The sequence below is a fragment of the Eleutherodactylus coqui genome, chromosome 5 (genome assembly GCF_035609145.1).
Source record: "Eleutherodactylus coqui strain aEleCoq1 chromosome 5, aEleCoq1.hap1, whole genome shotgun sequence".
Taxonomy (NCBI): Eukaryota; Metazoa; Chordata; class Amphibia; order Anura; family Eleutherodactylidae; genus Eleutherodactylus; species Eleutherodactylus coqui.
The window spans coordinates 233,510,858-233,536,932 of record NC_089841.1 but is presented as its reverse complement, the minus strand read 5'-3'; the positions used below and the strand labels follow the sequence as shown (position 1 = coordinate 233,536,932).

The 26,075-nt window shown below is 47.2% G+C and overlaps 1 protein-coding gene across 5 annotated transcripts in view; it reads right to left on the bottom strand.

Moving 5' to 3' along the window:
- MLLT3 (MLLT3 super elongation complex subunit) overlaps nt 1-26,075 on the bottom strand; it is a 234,083-nt gene that overhangs the window by 191,960 nt on the left and 16,048 nt on the right. For 2 of the 5 annotated variants that reach the window (XM_066604334.1, XM_066604335.1), the window contains exon 1: nt 6,747-6,913. The exons of 2 other annotated variants lie outside the window; for them this stretch is intronic. In XM_066604334.1, the coding sequence (XP_066460431.1) occupies nt 6,747-6,758 (12 nt within the window). In that variant the 5' untranslated portion in view covers nt 6,759-6,913. Of the gene's footprint in view, nt 1-6,251; nt 6,914-26,075 lie in introns of those variants that run through there. One more of the 5 variants, XM_066604333.1, reaches the window with a different exon arrangement.

The following is a 26,075-nucleotide window of genomic DNA, read 5'->3' as shown; positions in this document are numbered from 1 at the left end:
CTCGAGGTGCTACCTAGAACTCTAATAAAATCGCAGGATTTCCCAAAAAGTATTTACACTTAATAACTGAAATTTTTTTGATCTGGCATCTAAAAATCAGCGAGAACTTTGTAAATATTGGTTCTACAGCTTCGAGCATTAAGAGTTTTCTTCAGAACTCTTGAGGTGCTACCCAGAACTCTTAGAAAATCATGGGATTTCAAAAAAAAAAAAAATTATTTATCCATAACGTTGAAATTTTTGGATCCGGCATTTGAAAATCAAGCCTTGGTCACACGGGCGTTTTTCCCCGCGATTTGCGGATCGCAAGACGGATGCACATCCGCAAATCGCGTGACCGGGGCCGAAAAATCGCCCCCAAAATCTGCTCTTAGCCACGTTTCAATAGAAACAGCCCGGAGCAGTTCAGCGCTGTCCAGCGCATTGAATTCAATGGAACCGGCAATACAGCCAGCTCCATTGAAAGCAATGGGCTGTGGGCGATCTCACGATAAATTTTCGGGAAGGGCTTAAAAATATAAGCCCTTCCCTGAAATTCATCCAGAAATGTGTAAAAACAAAAAAATATATATACTCACCTGGTCCCGGCAGACGGAGTTCAGCCGCGGCTGGCCGGCAGTTCTCCTGAACTGCTCAGAGTAGTATTCAGCAGCCGGGGCTTTAAAATCCCCGCCTGCTGAATGAGCTGCCTCTGATTGGTCACAGCCTGACCAATCAGAGGCAACTCTCACTCACACCCATTCATGAATGGGTGAGTGAGTGCTGCCTCTGATTGGCTCAGCGCAGGGGCCAATCAGGGGCAGCTCTCAGCTGAATGACAGCTGAGAAATCTCAGAAATCTCGTCCACACGGGATGGCAAATCCGCTGCGTCTAAGCCGGCAGAAGCCGCCGCTGCGGATTTGTGTAAATAATTTTTTTTTAAATCCTGCGATTTTATAAGAGTTCTGGTTAGCACCTCAAGAGTTCTGAAGAAAACTCTTAATGCTCAAAGCTCTAGAACCAATATTTACAAAGTTCTCGCTGATTTTCAAATGCCGGATCCAAAAATTTCAGTTATGTGTAAAAAAAATTTTGGGAAATCCTGCGATTTTATTAGAGTTCTGGGTAGCACCTCAAGAGTTCTGAAGAAAACTCTTAATGCTCGAAGCTCTAATACCCATATTTACAAAGTTCTCGCTGATTTAGTAATATCATTTTTGGAAGTTAGCACCGCAGAGATACATTTGTTGATTTTTTTGCCTAATTCGCTAGAACTATTTTTAAAATTAATAGGGAACTCTAGAACTCTTTGGGGTGCATCCAGAACTTATAAAAAAAATAACTTTTTCGAAAGATGGGGTGCTGACTTCACAGAGGTCATTACGTTCAATAGTACCCAATAGCTGCAGATTTACGACGCGGGAAACGCAGTAGGAATCCGTCAGTGGGCATTCACCCTCATTCGTATTAAGTTAGAGTAGTCGGTGACGTGCCCCGCGCATGGGCCAGCCCAAAGAAAAAAGATCCGGCTGCGACAGAGAGAAGATGGAGCCACGGCGAAGGGAAGAACCGGAGCGGGTGAGTAAATTCCGATTTTGGTCTCCCGCGGATCCGGACGGCTTTCATAGGCTTCAATAGAAGCCCGCGGGAGCCGTCCCCGCGGGAGACCCGCACGAAAACGGAGCATGGTCCATTTGTTTTCATGCTCCATTTTTTTTTTTAAATCCCTTTTATTGACCATCCGCAGGTATTTATCTACCCGCCGGTGGTCAATGCATCCCTATGGGGTGCGGATCCGCGGGCAGGAGAAGATTTAAAATCCGCTGTGGATTTTAATTCTTCTTTTGCCCGTGGACATGAGGCCTTAGGTCTTTGACAGCAGGATTCACCAACTGTCAAAGTTGCATCGCACGAAAAATCGCGTTTTCGTGTGATATAATGCAACAAAGAAAAAGGCTCCATAGGGAAGCATGGGCTACAAAACCTCGTGAGTCGTGCGCATATCGCGAAACCTGCAAGGTTTTTGTGTCGGGATGTTGCATGCTACAAAGCATCGCATATGTGCATTAACCCATAGGAAAGCCTGGGCTTCACATACATGCAGTTTGGTGCGACTTTGTCATCCGTGTCAACGAGGCCTAATGCACACGAGTGGAAACCAATTGCGGTTTCTGCTTGCGAATGACAAAAAAAAAATTAAAATCGCAGCATGCTCCATTTTTTGGCTGATTCAGCATGGAACGCTTCCATTGAAGTCAATGGAAGCCATCTGACATGCGGCCGGCGCGCAATTGACATTGCAGATGGGCTGCAAATTCCGTGGAAAAAGCAGGAGTTACAAAAAAATAAAAATCTGTGCTGCGGATAGCCAACGGGCACAGAACATACAGGCAGCGCTGATGGCGGCTGGGCACAGGGTCGGAGTCTGCATCGGGCTCCGGCATGCGGCTGATTTCACACACTATTCGCAATTTCTGCTGTGAATTCACACTAAAATTTTGCGCCAAATTCTGCAAATGATTAAGTGGATTTCACTGAGATTGAGATGAAGGCGATCAGCCAGAAAATAGCCACAAGAGAACCAGACTGCGGATCCGAGAATCTGCAACACGACTCAAAGCCTCAGCCATGTGTTCTACGCTGTAAGGGCACAGGGTCGGTTACACCCCATTTACTGAATGGAGATGCTACATTTCGGAGGGGATTCCGCAGTGGGAATCTCACAACTATTATGGGATGTGTGAAATAAACCTTAGGGACGTTTCACACCGGCAGGACGGAATATTCCACAAGTGTTGCAGAATACGTCCTCCTGCCGAATATTCAGCTCCCAAATCGGCGCTGCTACCGTGTGATTTATGGTGCAGAATTAAGAATAGCCGAATCCTACCAGCAATTCTGCACCAAATCCAAACAACCAACTGCGGACTCCAGGGACAGCATATCCCTCAGCGCAATATTCCGTCATGTTTTTCCGTCTGTCTGCAGTCATCATTGTGAGGTTTTAGAGCATCTTTTGCGGAGGGGATTCAAGTCTTCCTACAGTAATTAAAATCGGACATAATTATCCATATCTGGCCAGCGTGTCAATATAGCATATTAACCGCTCACGTTTGGCGCGTGGAATACGCTGTACCGATCTCCCAGAGGCGGCCACGTTACGCCTCACACTAATTGCGTAAAATACAAACTCAAGAAAAATCGTATTATGTGCGCATGGACACCAAGATAGTACAGGGCGACGGGCGGCACACAGGCAGTACGCCATGTCATTGTGCCCTGGCAGCGGCAGACGTCACGCTTGTGTGAGCCCGGCCCTTACGTTAGACACCGTTGCATGTATCCTTATTGTACGTCAATCACTCCAATCCCAAACGTATCCCAGAATGTCAGATATGCACAGAGCCGCATGAAGCCACAAGGTCACGGTGAGCGCCTTACAATAGCTGTGTGTTATCCAGCTTGTGATCAGGTTTCACTGAAGACCCCCAGGCTTTAACCAATTGTGTATTCACCCCATGATCACTACTTTCCCCTCCTTCATGGAAAGGGTGTTTGTTTTTAAGTGAAGACCTAAGAAAACAAAGAGGGCTTCAGGTACCACGCTGATATGTAGCCTGACAAGCAACCCCAAAACAAACAAACCCATTAAAGCACAAAGGAAGAACGCCCGTGGCCGGAGGGTGCACAGAACTAGGCTCAGACACGGGCACAAGAACCCTAGGGAAAGGCTCAAGAGGTCGGCCATCCAGCTAAACCCAACCACCAGGGGAATAAGGAGGGCTTCAGACCTGGGAATGGGCTAATCCGCTGCCTGTCAAAGGATGGAGGTGAACAGTAACAAAGTAACTGATGAGGAAACCATGAAGAGCAACAATGTTGTCAGTCATGGAAGCTCCAAGTCCTGAGGAGCTACAGCCAAGGAGGATCATCTATCCTCAGCCATCATCTTAAGGGTTCAGTTTGTAGATCCATCAGATCTCTTCTCATCTGTTCCTTCGGCTTCATTGTCTATTGATGGTCAGAATTACTCGGCATGCCGATCTAACATATGTAATAATTAGCGCAAGCGTGCTGGACGCATCATAAGTCAACGTGGGGAATCAGTCATGGAGCCTGCCTGTTAGCCCGTCACCAACTTATATCAGTTCCATTCTTGCACAAGCAGGACATGTAGAGATCGGTCCAACTGACGGTCAGCCGGAGACCACTACTGTATAATAGCCACCAGTGGGCAGATGGATGCAGGCGTCCGGACGGAAGCAGCAGATATATGAACCCGAGGCCGTATTCACACGGGCACAGCTCGCTCGGACTCACGGCACAAGGACAGTGCAGATTACATGTCCTGCTGTCATTCAAGAACCGCACGGAAGCGGGATACGCGATTTTATAGTTTATTTTACCGTGCGAGCTAGCGCCTGACACGGACAGAACCTGCGCAAGAACATTGGCCGTGTGAATAGTTGGGTGAAGCGCATACGCCAAATGTATCCACAGGGATCCTGCAGGAAACACCTTCTGGAAGGCTATTTTTTTCTAATAATGTAAGGCTACTGATGCTGCCGGCGGCTGCAGGCCCGTACAGTGGCACACTACCAGCGGTGGCGGCTGCAGGCTTGTACAGTGGTGCGCTACCGATGCTGCCAGCAGCTTGAGGCCTGTACAGTGGCGCGCTACCAGCGGCGGCAGGCCTGTAGAGTGGCGCGCTACCAGCGGCGGTGGGGGCTGCAGGCCTGTAGAGTGGCATACTACCAGCGGCGGCAGGCCTGTACTGTCGCGTACTACCGATGCTGCCGGCGGGTACAGCGACGTGCTGCAGGCCTGCACAGCGGCGCACACCGTAGTCTTCCGTCGAAGCGATGGCAGGAAGGTGCCCCTCTAGGCAGTGTAGACAGCTCTGCTCACACCAAGATCGTGGCTGACATTTTTATAGGCTCCATGAGGATTTATTTCCCACGTTGTCTTATAGCGCGCCTGCATTATTATATAGATCAGCATGATGCGCAATAAGCAATGAAGCCGAAGGCAGAAAGTAACAAATGTGAACAGAGATTCCGATTACTTGGTGTATTAGCTACTGACTGAACCCTTCAAAGATGGTAGATATGAGGATAATAATCATCATATTTGTATAGCACCAACATATTCCGCAGCGCTATACAAGAGAGGATAAAGAGAGGGATACGAGGTAAAGAGTAGATAGGAAGTAGATATAAGGTAAATAGTAGATGAGGATGGAGAGATATGAGGATAGATATGGGATAAATATGGAGGTAGATATGAGGCAAATAGTAGAGGATGATAGATCTGAAGTAGATATGAGGATAGATGAGGTAGAGAGTAGATGAGGATACATATGGGATAAATATGGAGGTAGATAGAAATGAGGTAGATACTAGACATGAGGTAAATATGAAACAAATATGTAGCAGATATGAGGTAGATATAAGGATAAATATGGGGCACATATGAAAGTAGATGGCAGATATAAGTAAACAGTAGAAATGAGAATAGATGAGGTAGATATGAGGTTAATAGTAGATAAACGATATGATGATACATATGGGGTCAACATGGAGGTAGATACCGTGGTATATATGAGGCCAATAGATGAGGATGGACAGCAGATATGAGAATAGATGAGGCAGATATGAGGTAAATAGCAGATAAGGATAGATAAATAGATAGATATGAGGATACATATGGGGTAAATATGGAGGCAGATAGTAGATATGAGGCCAATAGATGAGGAAGGACAGCAGATATGAGGATAGATGAGGCAGATATGAGGTAAACAGTATATAAGGATAGATCTGAAGTACGGTAGATATGAGGATAGATATGGGGTAAATATGGAGGCAGATAGTAGATATGGGGCCAATAGATGAGGAAGGGCAGCAGATACGAGGTACAGGATCCGCCAGTCCTGTCACCGGCGCAGCCTACAACCACGCACCGTGCTGCCGGCCGTGAGGCTCCCGGTCCTCCGTGTAAGGCGGACGGCAGACAATACACCGCCATGTGCAGCACGGAGGGAGACGGTGGCATTACCGCTGAGGTGCCCCCATCACGGTGCGGTCACGTGACCCCGCAGGGCAGTTTCCCATAGCAACCAATGGGAGCGCGTCTCTCCTGCTGCCGCTAGGGGTCCCGGCCTGAGCCGTCCATATGGCAGCAGTGTAAGGGTATGTGCGGCAGCGGCAGCTAGGTGTACAGGGGGGGGGGGCTGTCACTGGGGTAACCCCTTCCTGCCCGGCACACAACGCACCATGCTAGCGGCGCCTCCGGTCCTATCAGCCTGTAGATCCACGGTCCTCCTGCCGATCCAAGGGTGATCCCGCCCGATCCCTGCAGGTGCCTGCTGATGGCGATCCACTGTGATCTCTCCTCCTAGCGGGTAATCCAGCAGCGACTACAAGACGAATAAATCTACATGCAACGATCCGGTGGTCGGTGGTGCGGCGCTCCTCATGGGGACGGCGCTACTCCAGCTCCATGCTCCGCCAGGTGCTCAGCCAGCCCGCATCATCCCAGCGCCCCTCCTAGGGGGTCCGCACGTTCACATCCACTCGCCGGTCCATATGCCCATCCACTGTCCGGTCGGCTCCGGCGCATGCCCTCCCGGACCGCGGGCAGCTGTGATCAGAATGGCCGGAGCAGAAGAAGCATCTAGAGGAAGGCTAGTAATCCAGATTGGTGATGGCAGCGCCGGTCTGCAGAGGCTGCATCAAGCAGAAGGGTTTGTTCCACCCCCCGTACTCACCGAGCTGGCCATGCCTAGGGGTTGGGGCAGCCTCCCAGTCCTCCTCCTTGAAGTTTTATTTGTTCTGCCCTCACCAACGGGGAAGGAGGATCACAAGGAGGTGGAGGGTAGCGGCTGGCAGCCACGGCGGCTCTGCTGCCCTATCTGTCTGCTGCTGCTTTCCCCCCTTGTCTCGCAGACCCAGCGCTGGCAGAGCGGCCGCCGCGCATGCGCACTGCAGCTGCTGCTAGACAAGACGGCGGAGGAGGAGAGGGAGGGCTTCCGAGAGAAGAAAGAGCATTATTGAAGAGGATGGAAAAAAAAGGTATAAGTCCGCGGAGAGGGGGCACGGGAGAAATAAAGAATGGGTGATATGAAAGCGTCACTCTGTGTGTGATACGGGAGGTGTAAGGAGAAGTGGGGAGGATGCTGGGGGGCGCCTTACCCCGCAGACCGAGGACCACCACATCATAGGAGGAGGATGGAGGGAGCTCCACATCCCACCTGCATAGCAGGTATGGGGCAGGTGCCCACAGCAGTGGGAGAGGATATAGCAGTTATGGGGCAGGTGCCAACAGCCGTGGTAGAGGATATAGCAGGTATGGGGTAGGTGCCCACAGCACTGGGAGAATATATGGCAGCTATGGGGCAGGTGCCCACAGTATTGGGAGAATATATAGCAGCTATGGGGCAGGTGCCCACAGCAGTGGGAGAATATATAGCAGGTATGGGGCAGGTGCCAACAGCCGTGGGAGAATATATAGCAGGTATGGGGCAGGTGCCAACAGCAGTGAGAGAGGATATAGCAGTTATGGGGCAGGTACCAACAGCCGTGGTAGAGGATATAGCAGGTATGGGGCAGGTGCCCACAGCACTGGGAGAATATATGGCAGCTATGGGGCAGGTACCCACAGCAGTGGGAGAGGATATAGCAGGTATGGGGCAGGTGCCAACAGCCGTGGTAGAGGATATAGCAGGTATGGGGCAGGTGCCAACAGCCGTGGTAGAGGATATAGCAGGTATGGGGCAGGTGCCAACAGCCGTGGTCGGAGATATAGCAGGTATGGGGTAGGTGCCCACAGCACTGGGAGAATATATGGCAGCTATGGGGCAGGTGCCCACAGCAGTGGGAGAATATAGAGCAGGTATGGGGCAGGTGCCCACAGCAGTGGGAGAATATAGAGCAGGTATGGGGCAGGTGCCCACAGCCGTGGCCGGAGATATAGCAGGTATGGGGCAGGTGCCCACAGCAGTGGGAGAATATATAGCAGGTATGGGGCACAGGTACCCACAGCATTGGGAGAAGATATAGCAGGTATGGGGCAGGTACCCATAGCAGTGGTAGAGGATATAGCAGGTATGAGGTAGATGCCCACAGCAGTGGGAGAAGATATAGCAAATATGGGGCAGGTGCTCACAGCAGTGTGAGAATATAGAGCAGGTATGGGGCAGGTTCCCACAGCACTGGGAGAATATACAGCAGGTATAGGGCAGGTACCCACAGCAGTGGGAGAATATATAGCAGGTATGAGGCAGGTGCCCACAGCACTGGGAGAATATATGGCAGCTATGGGGCAGGTGCCCACAGCCGTAGTCAGAGATATAGCAGGTATGGGGCAGGTGCCCACAGTATTGGGAGAATATATAGCAGCTATGGGGCAGGTGCCCATAGCAGTGGTAGAGGATATAGCAGGTATGAGGTAGGTGCCCACAGTAGTGGGAGAAGATATAGCAGGTACGGAGCAGGTGCCTACAGCAGTGGGAGAATATATTGCAGGTATGAGGGTAGGTGCCCACAGCACTAGGAGAATATATAGCAGGTATGTGGCAAGTGCCCACAGCACTGGGAGAATATATGGCAGGTATGAGACAGGTGCCTACAGCAGTGGGAGAATATATAGCAGGTATGGGGCAGGTGCCCACAGCCGTGGGAGAATATATGGCAGGTATGAGACAGGTGCCTACAGCAGTGGGAGAATATATTGCAGGTATGAGGGCAGGTGCCCACAGCACTGGGAGGAGATATAGCAGGTATGGGGCAGGTGCCCACAGAGGCGGTCAGAGATATAGCAGGTATGGAGCAGGTGCCCACAGCAGTGGGAGGCGATATAGCAGGTATGGGGCAGGTGCCCACAGCACTGGGAGAATATATGGCATGTATGAGACAGGCGCCTACAGCAGTGGGAGAATATATTGCAGGTATGAGGGTAGGTGCCCACAGCACTAGGAGAATATATAGCAGGTATGTGGCAAGTGCCCACAGCACTGGGAGAATATATGGCAGGTATGAGACAGGTGCCTACAGCAGTGGGAGAATATATTGCAGGTATGAGGGCAGGTGTCCACAGCAGTGGGAGAAGATATAGCAGGCATGAGGCAGGTACCCACAGAGGTGGTCAGAGATATAGCAGGTATGGAGCAGGTGCCCACACCAGTGGGAGGCAATATAGCAGGTATGAGGCCGGTGCCCACAGTAGTGGAAGAAGATATAGCAGGTATGGGGCAGGTGCTCACAGCAGTCAAAGAAGATATAGCAGGTATGGGGCAGGTGCACACACCAGTGGGAGGAGATATAGCAGGTATGGGGTAGGTGCCCACAGCACTGGGAGAATATATGGCAGCTATGGGGCAGGTGCCCACAGCAGTGGGAGAATATATAGCAGGTATGGGGCAGGTGCCCACAGCCGTGGGAGAATATATAGCAGGTATGGGGCAGGTGCCCACAGCCGTGGACGGAGATATAGCAGGTATGGGGCAGGTACCCACAGCATTGGGAGAAGATATAGCAGGTATGGGGCAGGTACCCATAGCAGTGGTAGAGGATATAGCAGGTATGAGGTAGATGCCCACAGCAGTGGGAGAAGATATAGCAAATATGGGGCAGGTGCTCACAGCAGTGTGAGAATATATAGCAGGTATGGGGCAGGTGCCCAAAGCAGTGGGAGAAGATATAGCAAATATGGGGCAGGTGCTCACAGCAGTGTGAGAATATAGAGCAGGTATGGGGCAGGTTCCCACAGTACTGGGAGAATATACAGCAGGTATAGGGCAGGTAACCACAGCAGTGGGAGAATATATGGCAGCTATGGGGCAGGTGCCCACAGCCGTAGTCAGAGATATAGCAGGTATGGGGCAGGTGCCCACAGTATTGGGAGAATATATAGCAGCTATGGGGCAGGTGCCCATAGCAGTGGTAGAGGATATAGCAGGTATGAGGTAGGTGCCCACAGTAGTGGGAGAAGATATAGCAGGTACGGGGCAGGTGCCCACAGTAGTGGGAGAATATATAGCAGGTATGGAGCAGGTGCTGACAGCAGAGATAGAGGATATAGCAGGTATGGGGCAGGTGCCCACAGCACTGGGAGAATATATGGCATGTATGAGACAGGTGCCTACAGCAGTGGGAGAATATATTGCAGGTATGAGGGTAGGTGCCCAGAGCACTAGGAGAATATATAGCAGGTATGTGGCAAGTGCCCACAGCACTGGGAGAATATATGGCAGGTATGAGACAGGTGCCTACAGCAGTGGGAGAATATATTGCAGGTATGAGGGCAGGTGTCCACAGCAGTGGGAGAAGATATAGCAGGCATGAGGCAGGTGCCCACAGAGGTGGTCAGAGATATAGCAGGTATGGAGCAGGTGCCCACAGCAGTGGGAGGCAATATAGCAGGTATGAGGCAGGTGCCCACAGTAGTGGAAGAAGATATAGCAGGTATGGGGCAGGTGCTCACAGCAGTCGAAGAAGATATAGCAGGTATGGGGCAGGTGCACACACCAGTGGGAGGAGATATAGCAGGTATAAGGCAGGTGCCCACAGTAGTGGAAGAAGATATAGCAGGTATGGGGCAGGTGCTCAAAGCAGTCGAAGAAGATATAGCAGGTATGGGGCAGGTGCACACACCAGTGGGAGGAGATATAGCAGGTATGGGGTAGGTGTCCACAGCAATGGGAGGAGAATTAGCAGGTATGGGGCAGGTGCCCACATTAGTGGTAGAAGATATAGCAGGTATGGGACAGGTGCCCACAGCATTGGATGAAGATATAGCAGTTATAGGGGATGGTGCCCACAGCATTGGATGAAGATATAGCAGGTATGGGGCAGGTGCCCACAGCAGTGGATGAAGATATAGCAGGTATGGAGCAGGTGCCCACAGCAGTGGGGAGAAGATATAGCAGGTATGGGGCAGGTGCCCACAGTAGTGGGAGGAGATATAGCTTGTACGGGGCAGGTGCCCACAACAGTGGTCGGAGGTATAGCTGGTATGAGGCAGGTGCCTACAGCAGTGGTAGAAAATATAGCAGGTATGGGGCAGGTTTCCACAGTAGTGGTAGAAGATATAGTAGGTATGGGGCAGGTGTCCCGAGTAGTGGTAGAAGATATAGCAGGTATGAGGCAGTTGCCCCCAGCAGAACGAGGGGATATAGCGGGGATGAGGCAGGTACCCACGGCAATTGTAGAAGATATAACAAGTATGGGACAGGTGCCCAGAACAGTGGGGGAATATATAGCAGGTATAGGGCAGGTGCCCACAGCAGTGGGAGAGATAGCAGGTACGGGGCAGGTTCCCCCACAGCAGTGGCTGCGGAAATAGCAGGTGCCCACAGCAGTGGGAGGCGATTTAGCAGGTATGTGACAGGTACCCACAGCAGTGGAAGAAGATATAGCTGGTATGGGGCAGGTGCCCACAGCATTGGATGAAGATATAGCTGGTATGGGGCAGGTGCCCACAGCATTGGATGAAGATATAGCTGGTATGGGGCAGGTGCCCACAGCATTGGATGAAGATATAGCAGGTATGAGGCAGGTGCCCAGAGCATTGGATGAAGATATAGCAGGTATGGGGCAGGTGCCCACAGCATTGGATGAAGATAAAGCAGGTATGAGGCAGGTGCCCACAGTACTGGATGAAGATATAGCAGGTATGAGGCAGGTGCCCACAGCATTGGATGAAGATATAGCAGGTATGGGGCAGGTGCCCACAGTACTGGATGAAGATATAGCAGGTATGAGGCATGTGCCCACAGCATTGGATGAAGATATAGCAGGTATGGGGCAGGTGCCCACAGCATTGGATGAAGATATAGCTGGTATGGGGCAGGTGCCCACAGTACTGGATGAAGATATAGCAGGTATGAGGCAGGTGCCCACAGCATTGGATGAAGATATAGCAGGTATGGGGCAGGTGCCCACAGTACTGGATGAAGATATAGCAGGTATGAGGCAGGTGCCCACAGCATTGGATGAAGATATAGCTGGTATGAGGCGGGTGCCCACAGCAGTGGGAGAATATATAAATAAATAATAAATACAACGTGTGATTTGTTATTTCGCAGTGTTTTCAGGTAATTTATCGATCACCCCCCCCCTCCCGCCAACTGATGTATTGATGTATTCAGATGAGCATTTTTCCGCGCACCAATAGTTCACATATACATAAGCACAGCATGTCCTGTTTTTGCCCATAGTAACAAACCGAAATCCCCCATGGGGTCGTGTAAAGAGGCACGAAATACAGAGTTGCGTGCGTTTTCACTACTTTTTTATGCAGGTTGCCAGGAGACTGGAAAACTGGAGGTTCTGCAGCAGCGGATGTGTGTATTATGAGGTTCTGCAGCAGATGTGTGTATTATGAGGTTCTGCAGCAGCTGAGGTATATATTATGAGGTTCTGCAGCGGCGGATGTGTATATTATGAGGTTCTGCAGCAGCTGAGGTATATATTATGAGGTTCTGCAGCGGCTGAGGTATATATTATGAGGTTCTGCTGCGGCGGATGTGTATATTATGAGGTTCTGCAGCAGTGGCTGTTTGTATTATGTAAAAGAATAAAACAAATAAACGACACATATTGGTATTTCTGTGTCCATAGCAACCCGTACTACAAGGGCGCCTACTCACTTGTGTTTTTTTAATGCTGCAATATCGCTACGTTTTTTTTAACGCAAATGTCAATGGGACTTTCTAATGTTCAAAACGCATCGCAAGTTTGTACATTCGTGTTAAAAAAGCGTAGCGATATCGCAGCATTAAAAAAACCGCAAGTGGGTAGGCGCACTAAAACAGCGAGTGCTTTCATATCTGCACTGCAGCCTCCGATTGGACGTTCCATCGCAGATCCGGCACAAAAGACCAGAAGAAAAAGTGCTGCAAGCATGCTTAAAGGCAAGGCAGCTGAGCGGAAAGCTAACAGACCCCATTTTAGTCAATGGGGTCCGTCATAAGACAGAGCTGTACAGCCACACGGATTCCCCTTTCCTACTCCCTGAATGGAGCAGGAAACCAGAACCCCGCCGCAGATGTGATACCACCCTAACCAACATGTAAATGCCATAAAAACAATGCCAGAGTGGGTCTTTTTGGTCACCTCACTTTCAAAAAGTTAAAACAAAGTGATCAAAAAGTTGTATTTACCCCCAAATGGTAGCAATAAAAACTACAGCTCACCCCGTGAAAAAGAAATCCTCACATGGGGCCATAAATTAATAGTTATGACAACACTAATGCTAAAAATTAAAAAATAATTGCAACTTTTCACTTTTATCTCAACTTATGTCATTTTTAATTTTTAAAATGGGCGTGGCTTGCCAGGAGGGGTGTGGCCTCGGCGTCCAGATAAATTATTCATAAATCTATGTTGCACAAGTTGTCTATCCGAGCTCATGGCCGGCATACGGACAGACCGAGATGTGCCTAGTGGATGAAGAGGTGTGCGCCTATTAGTACATTAGGTGCATCGTGTACCAGCAAGAATTAAATTAAGGTTATATATATGAAATATCGGTCTTAATAAATTCCTTCCATGTCTCACATATAGTATCAATTTACATTTCCTAGGATTTAAGGGATTCTGTCACCAGGTTCATGAAGTTGGACTCGGAGCTTACCTCCAAGTCGCGGAGGCGAGCTGCATCGGCCTCTCCCCGCCCGCAGCATGCAGAGTAACAGCTCTCTCCTATGCATCAAAGGAGAGAGGACTATCAGTCTGCATGATGTGAGCTGAGAGAAGCCGCATGGCCCACCTCCGTGACTTGGAGGTAAGCTCCGAGTCCAACTTCATGAACCTGATGACAGAATCCCTTTAACTTAACCCTTTCCAATCCAATTTGTATCCTAGTTTTCCTAGGGGGCTTACTCTTTTTCTGCTGTTATACAACGGCGCAATATGCTGGCTAAAGCCAGTACTGCATGAGGTGACACGTTGGATAAGCTCCGACAGCAGGGAGGCTGGCAATATACAGTAAGAGAACCCCGACGGACGTCTTCCAACATCGGAGCTGTACAGCCTTATATCATAATTTCTTTAGACGTCAGACAGTGGATTGGAAAGGGTTAAAAGAGGATCAGTTCAGCGGACAAGTGTGTTGTATTAAATATCAGCCTTAAATGGGGTTTCCAAGTTATTATTTTAACCCCTTAGTGACCAGACTATTTTACGCTTTAATGATCAAGCTATTTTCTTGGGCCATAGAGAGACAAAAATCGCACAAACTTTTTAAGGTGATCTTGGACTTGTGGGAATGGAGGGCAGCCATAGACCCATTTGATATCCCAGTTCTGTGCCATGGTGTCTACCTCTAGCTGATTTTATCTGCGGTTCAGGGGAAAAAATGCTGTATTAAAAAATACGGTTTTGTCTTGAAGCAAAAATATCTATACAAGGTAGACCCATTTGTCCACTATGACAGCGAATGTTTTTTTGTTTAGGGATCATTCCTCTGACTCAAAAGGCTGCTACTTGATTCTATGTTTCCATTAGATGTATGTGAGTTGAATGTTGCCATCCAATAGGTGGCGCTGCAGAGGTATTGTTCTATCTTCCTAATGACAGATTCTGAAGCACCTCATGTGAAGTTCCTCATTGATATCTCAGTCGTGGAGTTGTCCAAGTAGATGCCGACATGCGTGTTCTGAACCAGATGAATCCCTGCCTCAAGGCTTCCGAGATCGCCTTCAGTTACCTAAAGTTGGAGGACTAGTAACGGAAGTATTGTGGCCAAGTTCCCCCAAAATAGGTGTTCTCTATCTGGGTCCCCCAACCCAGTCTGCTTGTGTCGGTTTTCACGGTGACTTCGGCAACTGGATATCATATTACTCCCTAATTAAGGTTTCTGTCCTGAGTCCAACAAGACAAGGAATGCATCACTTTCGTTGTCAGCTTTATCCCTTTGTCCAGAATTGGAGGATTAATCTTTGTATCACTTGAATGAAGCTGGCTTGTGGCTACTGCGGATAATACGGGATGTCATGGGACCCAGAACTGACATTGTTGTTGGACATTGCTTTCATCTTTTCTGGTGCCAGAAAGTCACACTGTATTTCTGAATCTAGTAATGTCCCGACAAAAATGTTTCTTTGGAAAGGCTCTAAGGGCTCACACCCACTGGCGTTTTTACTTCTTGTACTCGCCTCGCAGCTCAAGAAAAACGCTGTGATATTGCCAGTGTTTCCAAGGGGGCCAGCGGCAGCAGCGCTAGCCCAATTGAAATCATAGGGAGAATACCGCGGACCTTTGCTACAGCTGTCACAGCTGTGGCAGAAGTCCAAGATGCTATCCCATTGCTTTCAATGGGATCAGCGCTGCTGCCGGCCCCATTGAAAGCAATGGCTTTCTGTCAACCCCCGCAGCATGATTATTCAGGAAGGGCTTGAAATATAAGCCTTTCACTGAAAATCATCCCATGTTGGTTAAAAAAAACAAAAAAAATCTTTACTCACCTCTCCGCTGTTAAGACGTGTCCTCCGGCTGGTTCCCCCTCTTCAATAAATAGCTAAGCGCTGCCTGTAATTGGCTGAGCTCTCAGCCAATTAGCACAGCCCTTTCGGCGCTGCTGCCGGCCCCATTGAAAGCAATGGCTTTCTGTCAACCCCCGCAGCATGATTATTCAGGAAGGGCTTGAAATATAAGCCTTTCACTGAAAATCATCCCCTGTTGGTTAAAAAAAACAAAAAAAATCTTTACTCACCTCTCCGCTGTTAAGACGTGTCCTCCGGCTGGTTCCCCCTCTTCAATAAATAGCTAAGCGCTGCCTGTAATTGGCTGAGCTCTCAGCCAATTAGCACAACCCTTTCAGGAGGCGGGGATTTTTAAATCCCCGCCTGCTGAAAGTGCTGGACAGCAGTGCAGGGGAGCCAGCGTCTGAGCGGCGGAGAGGTTAGTAAAGATTTTTTTTGTTTTTTTAACCAGCTAGGGATGATTTTCAGGGAAAAGCTTATATTTCAAGCTCTTCCCCGAAAATCATGCTACATGGGTTGCCACAAAACCACTGCTTCCAATGGGGCTGTCAGCAGTGCCGACCCCATTGAAAGCAAAGGGATAGCATCCTGGACTTCTGCCATAACTGTCACAGCTGTGGCAGAAGTCAGCAGTATTCTCCCTATGTTTTCAATGGGGCTAGTGCTGCTGCCGCTGGCCCCATTGAAAACACTGAGCGATATCACAGATTTCTTCTCTGCGATGCAAAGCTCTGCTGAAACATCGCAAATGAGTATGAAACCATTAAAAATCATTGGTTTCATAATCATTGCTGTCGCGTCACAGGGGGGAAAAAAATCGCAAGTGGGTGTGAGCCCTAAATCTTACTTTTCTAGATTGAGAACTTACACTAGTTGCTAAAGCAGGCAGCAAGTCATCTGTACATGACTGTGGGTGTCACAGCAATTTCCGCTATCAAGAGGAAGTCATCTAGATAAGGGATTACAGTGACTCCATTGAGTCAGAGATGAGCTAACACTTCTCTCATAGAGTTTGTACACTTGTGGTGCTGGGATATCCAATAAAGATGTGCAAGGAGTTGGAAGTGGAGAATTTCTTCTACTTTTATTGCAAGACTTGGAACATTTTTGTATGTGGGATGTATTAGAAGATCATCTTTTAGATCTAAAGTAGCCATGACTGTGTTCTTCATCATCGGAGGAATTGTTGATTTGATGGTGTTCATTTTGAAGTTTCTGTAAGAGATGAACGTTTTCAGAAAGATCCATTTGGTCTTCTGACAGGGAGTAGGTGGGAATCGTATCCCAAGCCTCTTTCCTCTGGAGGAACAGAGATGACAACCCCCAGATTTAGTAGGGATTTTTTGCCTTCTGTCAGAATGTACTTTACGTCGTTAGAGTTTGCCTCTCTTCCCCCTCAGTGATTTGTTTTTTCTTATATCCCCCAAATATGGTCCTTAAGACACAAAGTTTGGATGTGATGGTGGCCGTTCTGCTACAAAGTGAGATAGCTTTGCTACCTTCATGGAATCATTGCTTGTCTGTTGATTGATTGTTTTTGAGTAAGTAGAAAGTCTTGTTTTACCTTTCTTTCTGTAGCTCTGGGATTTCGCATGGGGAGGGTGAAACTTTTTTTTTGTTTTTTTAAAGCTTGACTTTTGGAAACCGGCAAAGGTTTTGATGTAGAGACAGTGTCTAAAGGGTAATTTTCACCTCTACGCTGGGGATTTTCCTTTCCTGTTCCATTCAGGGAGCAAGAAAGGGGATCCCCATGGCCGAACTGTTCTGACCCTGGACGGAACAGAACAACGCCGGGCAAACCCCATTGACTATAATGCTGTCCAACCACTCTCCGCTCAGCTGGCTATCTTCTGAAAAGAAGAAAAGGCGCTGCATGCAGCGCTTTATTTTCCGTTACTTCAGACGCAGTTTAACTGCTGCTAACTAAGCCAAAGTGATCATCTAGGTGAATTTGACAGCACCGCTACCCTGGCGGCTATGTATACAGATTCAGCTGTAGCCTCTGTTAAGAATTCTGTAGCTAGTTTGAGTAAGGGAGTAGAGTGCAGGATTTGATCCCTAGAGGTCTTCACTTTTAGATCAACTTCTAATTGATTCAGCCATACAAAAAAAGATCTATCTACTTTTGTGGAGGCTACATTGGGCTTCAACAGGGCCAAGCCGGCATCTCAAGAACTTCTAAGGAGATCATCCATCGTTTGGTCCATAGGATCTCTAAGCTGGGGTGAGTCCTCAAAGGGTAAAGCAGAGTTCTTTACTACTGTAGCTACCTGGATATTGCTCTTTGGATTCTCATCCTAGGCTTCTGTCTCTTCATCACTGAAGAGTAAGGCCTCATGTCCACGGCTAAATTGTAATTAAGAATCCGCAGCATTTTTCCCGCAGTGTGATCCGTGCCCCATAGGGATGCATTGGGCACCCGCAGTTAGTTAAATACCTGCAGATGTCATTTTCCCCTGATGCACGGATTGCGTGTGCGGGAAAACACCCACGGCATGCTCCATTTTTAGTGCGGGTCTCCCGCAGGGACGGCTCCCGCAGGCTTCAATTGAAGCCTATGGAAGCCGTCTGGATCCGCGGCACACCGCACCTGAATTTCTGCTCTCCGGCGCGGGAGAGCAGGAGTTTAAAAAAAAAAATGGAGTGCACGGCGCATGCGCGCGGCACGCTGCTGGCTTGCTGAGCACATCCACCGGGTCGAAGAAAGAAGATCCGGCTGCGACGGAGGGAAGATCTGCAGCGTCCGGACAGGTAAGTTTAATCTTCTTTTTAGCCTCATGTCAGCGGGAAAGGAGGGACCCGCTGCGGGATTCTGCATGGAGAATCCACGGCGGGCCTTATTTTCCCCGTGGACACGAGGCCTAAATGATTCATGAAGGTCTTGAGAACCACCAGTTTCCATCTACCTGTAATAAGTTTTTTTTATACATTAGTGTGAATGGTAAACCCTTTTTTACGTTGCCTTAAACCTCTGACCAATGAATCTGTTAAGGTTGTGTGTCTGGGACCTGTGGTTCTACAGGTTTCCTTGTGCACACCTTCACAGGTAGGGGTTAATTGAGCTGGCTGGGTGTGGTATTCTCCACCAGCCAATCCCTGTCGTCTGCAGCTGATATATACCAGCAAACTCTTGGGAGAGACTGCTGGTCATTTTAGTGCTTTACTGTTTTACTCTATGTTGAGCCCACTGAGAGCTGGTGCTTGTATGCTTTGTCTGTAGTGTCCCTCTCTCCTTCCCTAAAGACGGTCTGGACACCTGCTGTCCCTCCCCCCTTGTGTTCTGGGGTGCGTGCATTGAGTAGTGTGTGGTACTCAATCACACAGGTGCAGGTGGCCCGCAGGTTTCTCCCTACTCCTGGGCAGGTGCAACCTCCAGACGTCTTATGTCTTGTGTGTATGTCAGATGGGTGATGCACGACACTGTTCACTATGCCAGCACAGTGGCTGACTCTATTCCCCTGGTATGAGGACACTTGGACTGGCTATGGTTTACCATCTGTATGCATGTGAGCTCTAAGTGGGGATCTTGTTATATGTTGTATACACAACCTGGTATGTAGGTGTGAACAGCGATGTGTTTGGTATGTCTGTGCAAGTGGCCAGACATGTACTTTATGTGCAGTCCTGTTCTGTGTTCAGTGTGTGTGAAAAGTGTTGTATCCTATCCTAATCATGGATAGCCAGGTCCCAGATGAAGACAGTGGGGCCAACCTTATCAGAACGATTACCCTGCTTTTAGGTGGGGTTCCCCACTTTCCCTGATTAGTAAGAGACAGTGGTCCTTCTATCTTAGCCTGGAGAGGTGCAATTGGTCCTTGCAATACTATGTGTGAGTGTTGCAGTTTTAATAAAAGGACACAATCCTGCATCCGTACAGAGGCATGGCACTTTAGTGCACCAAGCGGACGTAACAGAATACTTGATAGGATTGTTAATTAAAATTGTAGCCTCAACAGCCATTAACAAGGTGTTAGTATATTTCATATCATAATCTTTATTGTTTTCAGTATCCAAATGATATGAAATATTCTCCCCTTCTTCTGTGCTGCTAAAGAGTTGTATCTTTTCATCTGACTCTGAGTCTCAGACAGGACCTTAGGTCTCTTTTTAGGAATAGGTATAGAACTGTTTGCTGGATGGGACTGAAACTGGCCTATAGATGCCTTAATTTCTTCCCTAATTAGAGTCTTTAATTCTTCAGCGACTGTATGCCTCTCCTCTTGGACCACCTGCTGATCATCCAAGGTGATACAGGCAGAAAACACCTGAACCGTCCTATCTTAAATACAGATCCTGATCAGAAGATACCCCTAGCACCACACGTCCTCAACAGACTGGGCATGCACGTCTCCGGCATCCTTCTTCTCTGGAAGTAACTTCAGACGCTCTAATTCCACCGCGGCCACTTCTGGTTTGCAGCCCCAGCATGGAGATGCAGCAGGGAGGTCCCGCTGTGGGGCAACTCCACTTGGAACAATGCAACAGTACTTGGAGTACCTGAGCTATAGCCCCAACGAGAGGCAGCTCGGTATTCCTGGGGTGAGGGAGCTCTACCAGCAGAGACCTAGCATGGTGACATCCATGAGGAAGGAGGAAGGACACAGGGATGACCCAGACCCACTCCCACACAGCCAGATAGATAGAAACACAATCCTGCAGGATCCAGCCCCCGAACCCCACACCAAGGTAATGTGTTTGCTACTAGAAACCGGAAAATCGAGGGGTTGGGCAAGCTGCAATCTCTTGGTATTTTGCTGACATGGAGACAATGTATAAGTCATGTTGTTTTGAAAAGCTTGTTATCTTGTGACACATATCTGAACCTATCCATCAAAAAGGAAAAAAGAAGCAGGAGACATATGTAAATATTGAAGACTAACGTGTACTTACATGCTAGGTAGAAGAAAACCTTATTGTCTTAAGGATGTAATAACTCTGCTAAATCAACTGACGGAATCAGTGAAAAGTAACAAAAGTGACATCATGATACCAATGCAGCTAAATATACTTATTATAGAAGGCAGTCTTCACATATGTTTCAGAGGCTTTCTTATGAACGTCCACTGAGAAGTCCATCAGACATAATGGAATGAACGGCACTGTATGCAGCGCTATCCTGGCCGCCAAAACAACAGACTACATAAAAGTGAATGGGGTCAGTGGGCACTGTGGGCGCACAAAGAACCTGGCACATCATCGTGCGTTCTGTCATACAGAAACCACAACACATACATGAGCAGAACCTTAATGATGATTACTTCTGGGGCAACAAAATGACAAATAGAGCTGTTCTAACTAGAGATGAGCAAGCATACTCGCTAAGGACAATTGCTCGATCGAGCATTGTCTTTAGCGAGTACCTGCCCGCTCGGAAGAAAAGATTCCGGTGTCGGCACGGGTGACAGGTGAGTTGCGGCAGTGAGCAGGTGGGAGCGGGGGAGAGAGAGAGATCTTCCCTCCGTTCCTCCCCGCCGCCGGCAGCCGAACCTTTTCTTCCGAGCAGGCAGGTACTCGCTAAGGGCAATGCTCGATCGAGTAATTGCCCTTAGCAAGTATGCTCGCTCATCTTTAGTTCTAACACATAATATTAAATATTAAACTTGTTATGCTTACGCTGGGTTCCCACGGGACGGAAACTTCGTGGAATGTCTGCAGCGGGACCGCACGGAAATTCTGCGAGATTACTGCAGTGGAAAGGCTGGCGTGGGTTTGAAGTGGCCTTTCCGCCTGTATTCCAATGCGGAAGTCTCTCCCCATAGAGAGAAGAGAGCCCGCAGCAGAAATGGCCATACAATTGACATGACGCGGTTTTGAAATCCGTACCACATGTCAGTTTCCGCGCGGCTTGTCCACAGCGGACTGTCAGCAGCGTGTGAGCAAGATTTTTGCAAATCTCGTCCACTTTGCGGCTTAATCTCAGGTCTAAAAATGCATGCGGAATTTACATCATATGTGAACCCAGCCTTACAGTGCCTTGCAAAGTATTCACTCCCTTTGTGTTTTTCCTGCATTGGAACATAAAATTAAAAGGGATTTTCATCTTGATTTTACATAAAAACTACTTGACAAAATAGTCCAAAAATTTCTCAAACTTTGAACATCCTAATTAGCGCCATTTAATGCATTATAACAAAAGGGAAATAATATGGCACAACTGCAAACCTGACAAAAAAAGCCGCCCACCAAAATTCACGGACCAGCCAAGGAGGACATCGATCAGAAATTCAACAAAAACACAAATAACTCTGAATTAGAACCAAAAACCACGGCAGAGATGGAAGTATCTGTCTATAGGAACACTAGAAGCCGGACATTCCACAGAGTGGGGCTTTATGGAAGAACGACCACTGCTTAATGAGAAATATAAGAAAACTAATTTGGAGTTTGCCAAACACATAGAGGAAGGTTCTCCGGTCAGGTGAGGCTAAAGTGGAACCTTTTTGGCCGTTATGGGAAACGCTATTTGAGGTGCAAATCCAACACTTCCCACAATCCCAAGAACACCATTCCCACAATGAAGCACGGTGGTGGCATCAGGGGCGTAACTATAGAGGATGCAGGGGATGCGGTTGCACCCGGGCCCAGGAGCCTTGGGGGGCCCATAAGCCTTCTCTTCTCCATATAGAGAGCCCAGTACTATGAATAAAGCATTATAGTTGGGGGTCCTTTTACAGGTTTTGCATTGGGGCCAGAAGCTTCAAGTTACGCCTCTGGGCGGCATCATACTCTGTGGTGTTTTTCATTGTCAGGGGCTAGAAAACTGGACAGGATTGAAGGAAAGATGGATGGCAGTAAATACAGGGCAATTCTTGAGAAAAAACCTGATTCAGTCTGCCAGAGATTTGAGACCGGGACGGCGGTTTACCTTCCAGGAGGGCAATGACTCTAATATAACTACATTGAAGTGGTTTAAATGGAAACCTTGTAAATGTCTCGGAATGGCTTATGGAAAGCCCAGACCTCAGTGACAGGACTTGAAGACTGCTGTACACCAACACAAGTCACTTAAAGGAGTTCAAGCAGTTTTGCCCTGAAGAATTCCAAGTGTCTTGATGTGCTATTCACTGGCCAGTAAGGATTACTGACTATTCTCTCCATCTACGGTCCCCGACTCTAGCTGGTAGGTTTTGAACCTCATTGCTTTAGATTCTTTCACACTGAGCTTTTGATTCTTTCCGAATTTAGTTGAAATTGAATCTGATTAATTACATTATGGTTACGTTTCCTTCTCCGGTGTCTACGACCCTCCCCTTGTGGAAAATATGTACAACTAAAACATGTACCCAACCAGAGTTGGTGGGTTTGATCTGAAGCTTTATTGCCTTTTAACACCACATACTAATGGTGTATCAATGCATGCAACCATCTGATTCTAATCATGGCAATACTGTAACATCTATCACCACCACTACCAACTATATGATCGCCTCTAAAAACTATAACTAGCTTCCGTTTTTTAACTTACATATGAGCTATTTACACAAAAAGGGTAAAAAATGTCCATATAATATTTCCATATATTTACATTAAGACACAAATATTGTTTTATCTTTTATTCTACCGCTTCATAGTTTTATTTGCTAATCATCTCAGATTTGTCAGTTTTTTTAAATGTATTTTTTACCATCTAATCCATTAATATTATATATATTATATTATAGTCATTTAATAGGTAGGTTTTTATGAATCTTCATTTCCGATCTGCCATGTTTCCAATGTACACATTATGATATAGTGTACTAATTTAAATATGTGTGTGGAATGTTATGTTACTGTTTTATATTATTTTATATGATTTTTTTCCCTCAAGTCTTGAACTCAGTGTTTATCATTTTTATGTTGCTCTCCCTTCCCCCATCCCCTTCGTACATCCACACTAATATCTACTATTTATCTCTATGATCTATTATTACTTATCGCCCTCACTATTATTGCTGTACTCTAGATATGTTTTATTGCTACTGCAGTACAATATCCCAGCTGAACTGAGGAAGAGGCCTCGGGCCTCGAAACGTATTTTCTTGCTGGCTTTGAGTTTTATTCAATAAAACGAATTTTATGTCTTCATAAGCGTTATACTATTGTAGAGTGTTGAGCTTAAGGGCGCCCACCCACTTGCGATTTTTTTTCCTGCGATGTTTTGCGTTTTTTCTCAAGAGCAATTAGTATAGAATGTGTTCTTGTCCATCTGGGGGTTTTTTCAGTTTCGTGGGGTTTTTTCACATAGGAACTGTCAGTTGCATATGTGTCCTTATTTTTCTCTTAATGCACCCATGATTGTCAATGGAGGGCTGCAAAAAACGCTGCGAAAAACGCACGAAAACGCCGCGTTTTTCACGCGCGAAAATTGGCAACGCAAGTGGGTAGGCTCCCTTACACCAGTATTTTGCCTATATCACTTCACCTGTTTTACAGCCTGTCACAAACAGTCATAGGGCAGTAGTAGGCTGCACCTTCATACAAAAATCTCTAACCTTCAGCCAAACCCTTATTCTGGCCCTGTACCATGTTCGGTCATTAAATAGCACTACGGGGTTGCTCCACTTTTTTTTCACTTCTCACAGGAAAATCCAAAGGAATGCTACAAATCTTGGAAGCTACAAAAGGAGCAAAGTAGTGTCAAGTTAACCCTTTCCAATCCACTGTCTGACGCCTGAAGACATTATGATTTAAGGCTGTACAGCTCCGATGTTGGAAGACGTCCGTCGGGGTTCTCTTACTGTATAGTGCCAGCCTCTCTGCTGTCGGAGCCTATCCAACGTGTCACCTCATGCAGTACTGGCTTTAGCCAGCAGATAGCGCTGTCGTATAATGGTAGAAAAAGAGTAAGCTCCCTAGGAAAACCAGGATACAAATTGGATTGGAAAGGGTTAAGCTGTAGGACTGTGAGGAGGTGGCTGTGCGATGCAGGTCACCAAGCTTATGGATCCAGGAAGAAGAAGCTTTGGACTCCACAAATAAAGGCTAAACACTTTACTTGGGTCAAGCAGTTTGAGAACTGCAGTTTGGAAGATTGGAAATGAGTGTGCTTCTCTGAGGAGTCAATGATTGGAATGATGAACAACTCTTGCTTGTGTATAGGGAAGAAGCCAGGAGAACTCTCAGAGGACTGCGTTGTCCAAAAGTTAAACATCCATACAAGTTGATGGCCTAGAGTGTCGTCTTGATCAAGGTTGTCTGAATGCAGTAAAAGGAACACTGGATCAGTTCCAGTATCGGTATGTGAGAATTGCCGGTTTAATCAGTTCATTTTCTGTATGGGAACTGTATTTTTATGCAAGATGGGGAAACGAGCCACTCGACAAAAAGTTTGATGCTTGTTTTTAATGTATTTGGACTCGAGGTACTCCAATGGCCGGGCAATAGCCTAGACATGAACCCAATTGAGAACGTCTAGTGCAGCCTTAAAAACTAAAGGACCCGTAACCAACAAAGTTAAACTATTAGAGAGACTCCTGTAAGTCTGGTTCCACGATCTCAAAATAAAGGACCTGATCATAAAATCCATTTGATTAATGCCAGACAGGGTAAAGTGCTATTAAAAGCCAAAGGGGGGGTACAAGGTATAAGATATGTTGTTTGATATTGCTTTTATATAGTACTGTATTTTGCTAATAAAACAGGTTTTTTTTATTACTCACTTCTGACTAAATTTTGAGAAAATTATTGCAAAAATGCCCTTCTGTTATTAATTTGGCTAGTAATGTAATGCCTACTGAATCCGGATAATTAAAATCACTTAGTTAAAATAACCTATTATGGCCTCTCCATTTACGCAAGGACTCTAAACCTCTGTCAGCTACCTCGTGCTACCTCTTCCCTCCACCAGTTGCAGTCATCAGCGCCTTCCGTTCTCCATACATGGCACACACCACTCAGTCCCACCAGCAATCAGATCTGCCCATAGGGTGTGCATGCTTGGTCCACCTCTTAAAGGGCCAGCGACACATCTAGCTTTCCTATCTTCAACCAAAATGGACTTCACTTGTTATTTAAGGCATCCTCTCCTCTAAGGGCCGAAACAGATAAACGTGATTTTGTCATATTTTGCGGCCTTGAAAATTATGATTTCATGATTTCAATTTAACCAGCGCGATTCTTACATGTTAACCCTTTCCAATCCACTGTCTGACGTCTAAAGACATTCTAACTGAAGCCTGTACAGCTGCAATGTCGAAAGACGTCCAGCAGGGTATTCTTACTGTATATTACTGGCCGCTCTGTTGTTGGAGGCCTCTCCATCATGTCCCATACAGCAGTACTGGCTCTATCCAGCAGATGGTGCTATTGTATAATGGCAGAATGAGAAAACCCTCTAGGAAACCCTGAATCCAAAATTGGATTGCAAAGGGTTAATACTACATGCAAAAAAGATCAGCAGGACCCATCTTCCTGATTTTTTTTTTTACCTGTGCACTATAAGAAGATTGAGATTCAAATCAACAATTATCCATACTGTAAAAATAATCAAGTTTTTATTTTTAGGTCATATTGCCCAGCCCTAGTCTCTAGCAAAAGAGATAACAAGACAGAACACTGGTATTGAACAGTGACTCTCGCTGCTCATAGAAGTCTATGGAAAAAGGAGGGGAAGGAAGGGGAGGAAGGAGAATG